Source organism: Pezoporus wallicus, unplaced genomic scaffold, assembly GCF_028554395.1.
Source record: "Pezoporus wallicus isolate ANWC-B61680 ecotype Strahan unplaced genomic scaffold, APGP_CSIRO_Pwel_v1 contig_8673, whole genome shotgun sequence".
Lineage (NCBI taxonomy): Eukaryota > Metazoa > Chordata > Aves > Psittaciformes > Psittacidae > Pezoporus > Pezoporus wallicus.
The window spans coordinates 874,207-887,546 of NW_026637196.1; the positions used below are offsets into that span (position 1 = coordinate 874,207).

The following is a 13,340-nucleotide window of genomic DNA, read 5'->3' on the forward strand; positions in this document are numbered from 1 at the left end:
AGAAGTTTATGGAGGACTCTCTCACATAGGAGGACCCCTTGCTGGAGCAGGGGAAGAGTGTGAGGAGTCCTTGCCTGAGGAGGAAGGAGCAGCAGAAATATGTGGTGAACTGGCCAAAGCCCCCATTCCTGATACCCCTATGCTGCTGGAGGGGAGGAGATACAAAATTCAGGAGTAAAGTGAAGACTGAAAAGAAGAGGGGATGGTGGGGAGAAGGTGTTTTTAAGATTTTGGTTTTATTTCTCATTACCGTACTCTGGTAATATATTAAACTGATTTCCCCAAGTTGAGTCTGTTTTGCTTGTGACAGTAACTGGTGAATGATCTCTCCCTGTCCTTATCTCAACCCATGAGCCTTTTGCCATGTTTACTATCTGCTGTCCAGCTGAGGAGATGGAGTGATAAGAGGGGCTTTGGTGAGCAACTGGCATCCAGCCAAGGTCAAACAACCCTAACAGTAAAGAACTTCCTCCTTATATCCAATCTAAACTTCCCCTGTTTAAGTTTGAACCCGTTACCCCTTGTCCTGTCACTACAGTCTCTAATGAAGAGTCCCTCTTCAGCATCCCTGTAGGCCCCCTTCAGATACGGGAAGGCTGCTATGAGGTCTCCATGCAGCCTTCTCTTCTCCAGGCTCAACAGCCCCACCTTTCTCAGCCTCTCTTCACACAGGAGGTGCTTCAGTCCCCTGATCATCCTCATGGTCCTCCTCTGGACTTGTTCCAACAGTTCCATGTCCTTTTTATGTTGAGGACACCAGAACTGCACACAATATTCCAGGTGAGGTCTCACAAGAGCAGAGTAGAGGGGCAGGATCACCTCCTTTGACCTGCTGGTCATGCTCCTTTTGATGCAGCCCAGGATACGGTTGGCTTTCTGGGCTGCAAGCGCACACTGAAGCCGGCCCATGTTCATTTTCTCATCAACCAACACCCCCAAGTCCCTCTCTGCAGGGCTGCTCTGAATCTCTTCTCTGCCCAACCTGTAGCTGTGCCTGCGATTGCTCCGACCCAGCACTTGGCATGGTTAAACTTCATGAGGTTGGCATCAGCCCACCTCACAAGCGTGTCAAGGTCCCTCTGGATGGCATTCCTTCCCTCCAGGGTATCAACCGAACCACACAGCTTGGTGTCATGGGCAAACTTGCTTAGGGCGCACTCAATCCCACTGTCGGTGTCACCGACAAAGATGTTGAACAAGACCGGTCCCAACACCGATCCCTGAGGGACGCCACTCATTACTCATCTCCAGCTGGACATTGATTCATTGACCACAACTCTTTGTGTGCAGCCATCCAGCCAGTTCTTTATCCACCGAGTGGTCCATCCATCAAATTGATGTCTTTCCAATTTAGAGACAAGGATGCTATGCAGGACAGTGTTGAACGCTTCCATAGTATTAGCACTACCATAGCTCTTCACCCGCAGACTGTTTCCCAGGGACACAACACAAAAACATCAGTTCAGCTGCTGTAGGATCTAACAAAACTGCCAGCAGTTAGCCACTTTCAGATCAGTTTTGGGATAAATGACTAAGTTTTTGGATAAATTGGCCGCTTCTCTGATTGAAGGTCTTTTTTTGCTGAACTTAATGTTAATGGGAATGTTATCTTGTGTCATTTTGCATATCTTTAATCAGAAGTGTAGATACCTCGTCTTAAAATGGTTGATGACTAAAGTAATTTTCATTCAGTGATAAGCTGTAGGGTCAGAATTGACTCTCTTTATTTTGTGTTTTTCTGATGTGTGTTTGTAAAAAGGGAAGACAGACTGTGGGTACTGTGAGTGTAGAGTATCACCTGCAGTTCTCAAGTGGTCATTCACCTGTGTATCTGCTGCTGCACGATTTTCTCTCAGAAAATGGAGAATTTGGTGTCATTTGTATATAATAGTTTGATGATACTGCATTGTGTTTAAAATATCTAACTGTTAACATTTAAGATGAATCAATATATGCCCTAATTTGGAGGAGAAACTGTTCGTTTTGTTTTAGCTAACTTAGAAGTTTTGTGTGGAAAGGTTTTAAAAGCAAGAAAACTTGTATCCACCTGAAGATATATGAATGAATTCGGGGGAACATCCACCAGCGAGCAACTAAACCCCCTCTGCCTCAAAGGAGAGCAAAATAAATGCTTTTTTTTTTTTGCTAAAATATAAGGTCTTTTAAAGTTATTTTGTCCACAGAACTTTTCGTTGCTGATTGGGGTGCTGTAGAGCTCTGTATTCCTCCAGCCTACACATTGCTGCTATCTTTTCTGCTTTGTGGATTGCTTAGGCTGCTATGTCATAGGTATACATGCATAAGTGCTGTGCATTATCACTCTCTTATCTTGAATTGCTCATAACTCTTGGCACCCTGGTGTGTACGGCCTTCCCCTAACACACACCTTTATCAAATAAATTCAGCAAATCCCTCCCCTTCTCTCTTTGTACTTTCCCTTTCAGACAACAAGGAAGGTGGGGCATGTCTAAGCCACTTGCTCCTCAGTAGGTGCCTCCTTAAAGTTTGCAGAGGTACCTCGTGAGTCACTTCCAGCTGTTGCCTCTAACACTGAAGTGTCACCTATATCCAACTTGTATGCAGCTGGGAGAGCAATGGGCTCATACTGGAGTGCTCGTGAGGTAAGAGCGCATAAATTCAGACCATAATGCATTAGAAGCTGAGGATCTCTGACATGGGTTTGTAATTGGGATTTTGGTGCCTACAAGGGGACTTGGGAGCTGTTAGTCCAAATTTATGTATGTATTTACTCATTTATGTCAGAATGACTTACAGCTTTGTTGGGATTCGCTGCCCTGTGGAGATACTTTTGGTCGTGGAGGGAAGCTCAGCTGCAGTGGGTTATTCGCATGGAGGCTGGGAAGCAGTCCGAGGTACTTCGCAGCAGCTTGCTATGGATTTGAGCTGAATCTGTGGTTTGATGCAAGCATATGCAAGTTGGGCTATTCCATAGCACAGCATCTCCTAGCTATGAGTACAGTCACATGCTGTGCTCAGGTAGCTGTGCTAGCAGCCACCTGCTAGTGGTGTATACAGGAGCGTCACTGACTAAAGCCAGTGTCTAATCATGGACACAAAGATGGTCCTAGTTTGCTATCTGTGCATGACTGACACCCAAGAAAATTTTGATCTGCCTTTGTCCATAATTTCTCTGAATATTGGTTTTTATTATTTCTTTTTTGTGGGATATAACCAGGAAGGAAAGCCCTAAATCTGCCTGTTGGGCCCCAGGGAGTCAGCATAGTCTGTCCTCTTCTCAGCTTAGACATTAGTCTGCTGTTTGACTGTGAGCAAGTTATTTAATCATTCTGTGCCCTGCTTTCCATGTTGTAAAATGGAGATTATAGAGCGTCTCTCCATAACACAGGTGTGTGTTAGCTTAAGTGTGCATTGATGCTTGGAGACGTCAAATGTGGGATCCCCATGGCTTAAGAAAGTGTGAATGCCTAACCAAACTGGTTAAAGAAACACTCAGGATCTATAGGGTCATCCTTTTTAAAGGAGGGGAGAGTAATGAACAGTCTGGCAATGGTCTTTGTGTGGAAAGTACACATACAAAGCAAGGAATGGGACTGTCCTCCCAGCTCTTCCCCTTGCTCTTAACCACTGAAGCAGCCTCATGAGAAAGAGCAAAAGTAGAGGCTTCCATCCAGAACCTGAATTCAGACAGAAGACATTAAAACATACCCTTCTGTTTTGGAAAGAGACATAAAATACAGACCAAGGTCAGTTTATCGCAATTCAAGAGTGGCAGGGGAACTTATATCCAACTCAACTGGATCAATTCCTAACTGGAAAAAGCAGAGGAGTGACATAATCCCCTTAAAGAGATTTAATTGAGTCATTTTGCTAGCAGGGAGTGAGAGAGGCATTAGGTAATGACTTCCAGTGAAGCAATGGCTAAAGTTTCAGGTACTAAAATGTGCAAGGATTAATAATTTGTTTGTGTTGTGTCTAGTTATTTCTTTCCTCCTGTGCATGACATTTCAGCTAATGATCTTTTTGCAAATGTCCAGCATCTAGTTTGGGTAGGGAGGTTTCATTAACATCTCTTCCTAAGCTGTTTTCTTTCATGTAGGTTTTGCTGCATTTGTGCTGATGGTGCCTCACTTGCTGAACAGTTTAATTTTCCTCTTGGGGCATGATGCTGTTGAACAATGCTAAGATACTGAAAACTACAGTGTTGTGATTAAACATTTTACTATGGATTGCTTCTGTTTCCTAGCAGTTCTTTGTATTCTCTCATTCTCCTCTTCCTGACCGCAATAGCTGAATACCTCACTACTTTTCATGTATTTGCTCTTCACTGTTTCTGGGAAAAGTTCCTGCTATAGATTTTAAATGGAAAGTTGGATTTTTTTACTAAATAAGATTATTTGAAGAAAATATATGCTTCCGTGTGGAATTTCAACAGTTCAAGATAACTAAACTTATCTTTGTCTGCAGACGTTTAGCAGAGGTGTTTCTCATGCACACTCACTTTTTCTAGCTTATATTTCCTGCTTAATTGTTGATAAAGATTTACTTTATATTAAAAGGTCCTGTCATGTAATTCCAGCATTAATTTTATTTACTACATTATCAGTTTTACTGTTAATTCTTCTATTAATGACATATATAAACAGAGGAATATCTCCTTTTTTTCTACGTCTTTTTTTCTTTTTTTTTAAATAGACATGGTTTTAACTTCCGAAGCAGGGCAAGTTCATCTTCCAATTTTGCTGCACGGCTTCAAAAATTGCAACATGCAGTGGGAAGGAATGTTTTATGAGGCATAAAAGATTTAATATTAATGCAGGTAATAACTTTGCCATTTTTCTGCAGATTGAAGAATGCCCGTGCTGCTCACTCTCAGTGAAAATCATAAGAATGAGAAATCTGAGAAAGGTAGACCTGCGTGAGTATGACACCCTTTCCTTGTGTTTCTCAGTAGTTCAGTCCTGAAAGCAGAGAATATAAGCAAGCACTGTAACTTGTATCTGTGCATGAAGTGTTGCCATGGTTTCAAATATTGATACATATTTGAATTTGAACTATTCTTAGAATACAGTTTTGTATGAACAGTGTCTTTCAGTTTATAGAGTGTTATTATTAGTGGAAATATCAAAGGTCTACTGTGGTGTACTGTAAAGTGTCTTAGCTGCTAACAAGCTTTAGAGCCAGTTTTGCTAAATAAATTCAGCTGTTAATTCTCAGTTGCAGTTTTTGATGCACTGAGATGCAGGCTGCACCTTTGTTTCTCGACAAAAATGCCAGCACTGATGTCGAGGGGCCTCCAGAGCCTGTGGGGTAACATGGGAGCTTTGGTATCATCTTCTGTACCTGCCTGTTTTTTTTACAGACAGCAGAAATATGTACAGACACTTCTGAATTCCTTTTTGCTTTAAATCCTAAGCTATGCATTTCATGGCACATGAATAGAGTCACTTGAATGTAGTATGTAGAATGATTTAAGAAAGTAAAGATAACTAGTTAGGCCTACATATATGTATTTCTGTAGATATTTGCTTTCTCATGATTAGACTTTGCTCAAAAGTGGTTTTTTAATGCTACTTTTTGTGAGAATGTATTAGTTACACAATTAATGTGTTTAACTATTTGTAAATATTTGAAATATATTTGTCTCAAAGTATATTTTAGGAAAAGATTATACTTCCTATTCCCATTTCTGTGCAGTTTGAAGTTGTTAAGTGAGTCAGAGGTGAGGACACAGATTTGAAAGATGACACAGAAATAATTCAAACTGAAAAAAGCCATCAGTACTTTGTTGGGGCTGGAGCTCAATTAGACCAAGCTGTGGTTTCTGGAAGCCTGCCTGTCAAAAATAAGTATGCTTTGCTCTTCTTCAGCTGTGGCACTGCACAGCTAAAATGTGTTTGTGCAGAGGGGCTGTGACTGACAACCCACAGTGTCCATGCCTCCTTAGGTCTTGCACATGTCATATAATATAGAACTTGTTATTTTATTATAGGATGACTGTGGCAATCACCTATAATCATGATTTCCTGACCCTTACCCTTTGTGTCAGACAAAAGGTTGTATTTATACATGGTGTGAACATCATAACAAGAATTAGACTACTAATGTGTGTTGAAATCTCATAGGAATAAGGCTTACTCACGAGTAAGGAGAATTTGCTCCTATGTTATTTAGGTTATAAGGCAACTATAATCTGAGTAGTACACATCATTCCCAAGACACAGTTGCAATTTCTGGGCATGTTTGAATTTGGCTAAATCTTCCAGGTCAGAAATTGCAAGAACAGTGATGCCAGACCAGTCCAAAGTTTCATTAGGATCAACAGTATGTCCTCAGAACTGGCCTTCAATAAAAGCTTTTGGGCAAGACAAACACCAAAGCATGCTTTTCTCTGCCCCACTCTCCCAAGAGAGCTGTGGTTCATGAGGTCTGTGGCTCAGAGGCTGGGCTCCTGAGTCAAAAGTAGTGTTTGCATTTAATTACCATGGCCAAAATACTTGGTACTCGGAGGCCACCAAGGGATTTTACTTTGGTATCTTCCAGCTCACTTTGCACTGGACCCAGATGCTCAGTGTCATAGAAAAACATCAGGCCCAGTTTATATATACTGATTTATATACTGATGTTGTTAATGAAATAGTTACAATTTTCTCTTCTTTTCCTTGCATGGGCAGCAGAAATGTCTAATTGACAAAAGCTTGTCCTCTTCAGGGCAGCCTTAAAAGGCCTTTTTTGCGTATTAGTTAGGGTTAGTACTTACACAAAGACAACTGCCCCTTGTATTTATTCCAAAGAACAGAAAACCTATCATTATCAGCTGCTTGACTGCAGCAGTCTCATGCTTTAAAAAAGCTTTATGGCTATCACAAACCTTCATAAACCCATTCACTGTTTCTGCAAAATCTGGATTCACTGCCTGGATGGTGCTGTTTCTCTGCAACTGTATAGGATGGTATGTGGAGATTTTGGAGAGAAATGTTTAATTGCCCATAGTCTGAAGATTGATTACCCAACAGTGCCAGCTTGAGGCACTGGCAAAATAGTGAGTGAGCCATTGACAGCATCAGAAGGGTCATGTCTTGGGCTAGGGATCTCCATGTTCCTGCACCCCATTACAGTGCACAGTGACACACAAACGAGTGTGGTGGGTGAGACCAAAGGTTTCTCCTGTCCCATGTTTGAGAGTCGTCAAAGACAGGTGTCTGGAGGGGAGTATGGAACAACATCCCCAGTCTGTTCTTGAACCTACATGAACTGTACACAGCAACAACAGTCTTTGTGCCATCTATGGTTTCCAGGTCAGAAAAACCTTTGCTGCAACCTCAACGCCTCACACTTGTAGTGGCAAAACTCAGTTTTGCCTTCACTGCTGAAAGGCCTTGATCTTTTTCTGCCATCCAGTGACTTCCCATGATCTTCCCTTACTTTCCCTGTCAGCTGATATAGTGGAGACTGAGTTTCAGAAGGCTTCCCACATGTGGGAAGGGATCGGTTGTTGTAAAACCCTAGTTTTCCAAGGGTTGGTTGACCAGCCCAGATGGCTGGAAGAGGGCATAGCTTTCATCCTCAAGTTCCCCTGCCTGTTTCTTCATAGAAGCCTTTGAAGGCCCTTTGAAGCCACTTTTATGCAGGGATCTGCATTTCTATCATTTAAACATGGGAGAGTTTCTTTCTGGAGACACTTCTCTGCTGGCCAGGTACCAGTGCATTTCATCTCATGTGCTGACGATAACAAGAACCAGATCTACATTGTGTAAACTCCTCAGCACAGATCTTGTTTTCAGCATCACTGCCCAGGCCTTCCTTGCTGTCCATTTACCTATCCGAGCACACCCGGCGCTCACTGTTCCCAGAGGCTGCCACTGCAGTCAGCAGGGCACAAGCTGCCTTGTGCAGCTGGTGGATCTGGGTTAACACTGCCCTTTACTAGGTGACAAGGTTTCCTGACCTTCTGGGTGGGAAATAAGATCTTCTACAGAAAGAGAAACTTGTTTGTTTCATGGACTACATATGAAATATAAAGTAACATCTTCTACAGACATTTATTTCACAGAAATATTCCTTTCAGGAGACAAAAAATGTCTTTAAAAGTACTGGGCTGCCCTACTTTTTATTAGCAAGATCCAAGGCTCCAGAGAGCTTTTCCTGTAATGGCCTACAGCTACTTTCTTTCTTTTTTCCTTTAATACGACAGGGTGATCTCAATCAGTATTATCATCAAGCCTTAGGCCTGTCTTTAACTACAGTATTAAATCTTGGTCTTGTTAAATCTGAGCTTTGTTGTTACGAAATTTCATAGAAAACTCCCAATACTACACTGCCCATTGATTTTAAAAGCTGGAAGGCAGTATTACTAGTGTTTTTCCTTATGTCACCTAAATCCTGTGTAACACCATTCTAATAACAAAATCCCTTTCATTGCCATGTTCTCCAAAGGAAACTATTGTCTGCAGAAAGAAATGACTGAAGATGTGCGCACAACATGCTGTGTATACCTCTTACCTTTATCTCTGACTGTATCACAACTGTGAGGGGGCAGCAGCAGTCTGTTTGCTTTAAGGGTGAAAGCTCTTCCCTGTCAAAACAAGTGTGGTTGCTGACTTTTTCCATGGCTGAGCGAAATCCTGGGACATGGTCCTCTCAATAAGAGCTTTCATGTCTTCTCAGGCTGTCTCAGCTAAGCTTCTGACGTCACTGGATGCTTGAACAGGCTGCCTTTACACTAATGGAGAGAAACCCTAAAAGCAGCCCAGGGTAAATGCTTGACAATAGGAATCTGCACAAGGACAGAGAAGTAGATACATGAATAGTTGCCAAGTTGCAATGTGGCCTGTAAACAAGGATTTCCTAACTGGTTAAGAAACTGAAACAAACAGCTATAAAAGCAACAGTTAATCACTGGAAGCTCCTCCCTGTGATGTCATATCCTGAAGCAGAGCTTTTCTTACTGTAATTGTAAGCTGTTTTGATCAAGATCTAATTGCATAACTACCAAGATACCTGTCAAAATGGAGCCCCGGTTCTGATTGATGTTTATAATAACAAAGTCATAACCACAGTTAATAATAGGAGTAATAAATAAATGGATAATCTCAGTGAATATTATGTGAATCAAGTTCACAGCTGCAGCTCTTAACCTCTGTTCCTTTCTATTCAATCTTCTTTTTGGCTTCATCTACACGTTACCCTAGTCTGCTCCCACACTTCCTCAGTTGATTGCTACCATCTAAACACATGCAAAAACCTAGTTTCCCCCAGGTTACCTATCGTGTGTTTGGTAGTCTAAGATATTTTTTTTATTTTTTTCTCTTTCTCAAATCTTTGATGATCATGAGGGAATGTAGTGTATAGACCATACTGTGTATTGTATTGTATTGTATGCAGTTGTATTGATTGTACACACGGCAAGAAGCGTGGAGACAAAAAACCTCCTCTGTGCCTTGATAGCATAATAAGCTGCCACTGAAAAGGACAATGTTATGTATAATCAAGGAGTTCATCAATATGTTATTTTTTTGGGTGTTCTTGGTCAGGGCACTTCCCTACAGCTATGGAAATAACTACATTTCTACTGCTAGGAATCAGTGGATTTTATGTAGGTACATATGCATTTTTTGCAGCCATGCTGGCTTCTGTGCATGCAGGACAGAAAGCTGTTCTGGTAGTTAAAAGTATTATGTGCAATTTCCCCCCATGACTTCCTTCAGATTCTTGGTGTAACCTTGGAGAAGATGAGTTTCCTGAAAACCTTAGTTCCTCATCTCTAAAGCAAGGACTTCAGCAAGAGCATTAGGAGTCTCACAGGAGCATTAGGAGGATGAACTGATTAACATGTAAAGGACTGGTAAAAGGAGTAAAGAACCTTAGGTAAATGTTAGGCTCATCTCTGCCTCAAAGGCAAAGGTGAGAGCAACTACCATGTTCTAATACTGTACCAGCACAGGTGGTATTGCAGCTGTTGTCTTTCATGGAACAGGGCTGATCTTTAAAGACTTTTGTGATGGTAATACATGTTCCTTTTAGACTTCATTATCCTCTTGTTTAGTGGAAGCTTCTAGTTGAAAAAGCTTCTGAAATGTTTTATATTTTTTAAAAAATGCCAAAACCTGTTTTAAAACAGGTTTGAAAAGGGTGGAGACAATGGAAATGAGCAAGGGAGAAGCTTGGGTGGAGAAGAGAGGCCGGAATGACTAGGTGACAATGGCAGCAATGTAGAACAACACAGTGCTTTGAGAGGATGCAGATCCATGCAATGTATCATGATGCTTCACTCTTCCTCTTCTTGCAGTTAAAGGCAGTGGCAGACTGCTCAGGATGTGATTTTCTAGTTTGCACTTTGAAAGTTCCAGAAAACCTGGATGGATGTTTCTGCTGTGTTAATATATTACACAGATATCACAAGTCTAGGATGATTCCAAATGTACAGAAGCAACTTCCGCTGTTGTCAACCGATAAGTATGTGCTTTGATTTCTGAATAGGATTTCTGTATTTACAAATTTGCTTGGGCTGATCTGTGTAACAGCTTCTCACCACTTAGGAAAGTAGCCTGAGCATTGCCTTTTCCCATGCTTACAGCCTCCCACATCTTCTTAAAAGTTATTGTGCCTTGGTGGTTTTGATCATCCTTGATAAGAACCATACTTTACTCTATATCCTCCTTACAGTTGCACAATGATGTCTTGAGTTTTGGACCAAAGTATAATTTGCTTGACCCTGAACAGTAACCACAAATTGAATGTCAGCAGATCTGTGTTTACAGTACTATTAGTTTTTATTTGGACATAAAAAGGAATTCTTAAATAATATGAAGATTGATAACAGACATTTACTTATTGCAAGAATTTCTTCATTGTTTATTTTTGAGGTATTACTTTGATTGGGCAAAAAAGACATAACTTGTCATCTTCAGTATTTTATCATGGAAAAACATAATTTTAAACACATTTTTGTTGATTATTTCCCAATAGATTTTTCTTATACACTGTTAAAGAACCTGCAGTATCTGTTCTAGTTCTGTCCTGGTTGTTCCGGTTTCATCAAGCCAGCAGTATCTGCAACTCATCCAGTTATGCATTAAGCAATGGGACTGATATTGTAAGCAGTGATTCATTCTTTCCTGTACTCTCTGAGGATAGACCTGTTTTGTTTTATGCATTTGTGCTCTCTTAGTGTTCTCTCACAAGCATCTAGATGAGTACTGCTGAGGTGAGCTGCATGCTAAAAGAACAATGTAATAAGGCCTGTGGTATGTCTTAGTCCCAACAGAGGTTTATTCAGAAGACAGAGCAGTGCCAGGGACAGCCATGCCCACTGGCGAGATTCACAGAGCTTGAGGACCTTTATCAGTGGTCGTCTCCGGAGAGGAGCTTCAGGCAACCTTTTTGCTGAACCAGAGACATTTATTACCTTGTAGATAAGGACCAAGAACTCAGATGTGATTTGCTATTACATGGGAGGCCAGTGTAAAGTAGAGAAGCTAAATTAACATGGCTGCAATATTCCACATTGCTGAGAAGACACATGAGAGTGTCCATGTGAGACTATGGCTTCTCTCTTGGGCACTTGGTATGACTGTGTCCTCAGCAGGAGCTGATAAAGTAGTGCTGCAGTAGCAGCCAGCGAAGGTTAACTAAGATTCATTCAAAAATGTTGGTGCTGCTGCTTGCATTGTGTTCTGCCATTAAATTGGCAATCTTTCTGAATGTCTGCCTGGCAAAGGTATTCACCTTTCCTACTTGTTCAGCTCCAATCTGGACTACCCTCTTTAGAGTGCCCTTTCTGTTCAAGAACAAAAAATAGACAAAAGGGGTCTTGCATATAAATGTTCCTTGACAGTTAGATGTACCTATTCTTAATGCTTTCCTTCATTCTTAGTTGCAAGAAAGATGCTGTGAATTGTTATATTAGTTGGGAGTCCTGAAGGACTCCAGCCAGAATATGAGCTTATTTAATTTCACTGTGAAAATAGGATTAGTTGTAGTCTTGTGACAAAAGGCAGTCTGGAGGCTGTGTTTATATGTGACTTACTCTGATGGGAAGGAAACTTACAGTAGAAAAGACATATAAAATGTAAAGGCTTCGCTGCCAAATGTTGGCAAAGCATCCAAATCATAGTATTTATGTCAGGATGAACCATTGCTGCGATGTAAGCTTTTAATCCAGGCTGAATGAGTAATGACCTTAACAAATAAACCAAATAATCAAACTGTAATCTTCACCCATGTGTTATGCCCCGTAGGTCCAAAATTTAATTCATAGGGATATTTCTATGGAAATAACCTGATTTCTAGTTCCACTTTGCCAAAAGAACGCATCTGTAAGGGTGATCCAATGACACCTGCACCTCTGTTAGCATGTACAAATCTTGCAAGAACATCTACATATACCCAAACTGCCACTTAGGTGATATAATTTACCCTTGTTGCCCCTGTTGCCTTACGGAGGAGTTGGGGTGGATGGGAGAAGTTGTAGCATAGCTGTTGTGGGCTTCCCTGCATTACATTGTGTTGCTTTATGTACTGTTTCTTTTGACAGTTATATTGGATAGTACACAGAGGCTCTAGGTATGGATTGTTGCCTTATTACTTGGACACTGTATGTGTTTGGGAAGGAAAGGTAGCAAAATGTTCAATGAACATACATTCTTACTTTATGTGTCCAAGAAGGAGGTTTGGAGACAGTGCCCAGGTATCTCGGAATTGGTGTCTTGGGCTGATGTACAATATGCAGATGATCGATTAATTGGTTTCCCTGCAATATAATTGACATGACATGTTTATCTTGTTTATTGCCTTCCAGCATAAACATGAGCATCGCATGACAGCAATTCCATATGACACCATGTAGGTTCATCTGGGCTGGTCCTTTTCTGAAGCAGGATCAAGTTTACCTTGTCAGTCACTCTTTGATATGTATCTGGGGATCAATACCATCTGAAATGAGTTACCTAGAAAAGTTATAGAATCTCTTGCTAGAACTAACTCTCTTTGAGCTGGGGCAGTTTTCCTAATGTTTATATTTATTTCCCTCTAGCCACGGACAGACACAGATCTTTGTCCTCTTTGTATCAATCATTTGGACATTACAGATGACTATTATGTTATTTGATAATCTTTGTTGTTGTTGAATTAGCAAACTCAATTCTTTCAGCTCTTTCTCATGTGTCAGCCTTAGTCAATCCTCTTCAATCTGGACATATTTGATTTTAGTAGCTGGTAACAATTAAAGCCTTTTATTGTGAAGGAAGGAAAAAAGAGAAAGATAACTGCAACACAGAACACTGAGCATGTGCTTGTTCCTGCCCAGTGCTGGGAGTTTATGCAAAGCAATCTCAGCCCTAAATCTCAACATCTGTACCATG

At 41.0% G+C, this 13,340-nt stretch overlaps 1 protein-coding gene across 1 annotated transcript in view; it reads left to right on the top strand.

Moving 5' to 3' along the window:
- Nucleotides 1–2,594: 2,594 nt before the first annotated feature.
- Nucleotides 2,595–13,340, top strand: part of LOC130596358 (cytosolic phospholipase A2 epsilon-like) — a 32,631-nt gene continuing 21,885 nt past the window's right edge. Inside the window, exons 1-2 of the mRNA XM_057403875.1 lie at nucleotides 2,595–2,621; nucleotides 4,825–4,897. Coding sequence (XP_057259858.1) covers nucleotides 2,595–2,621; nucleotides 4,825–4,897 — 100 coding nt within the window. The remainder of the gene's footprint in view (nucleotides 2,622–4,824; nucleotides 4,898–13,340) is intronic.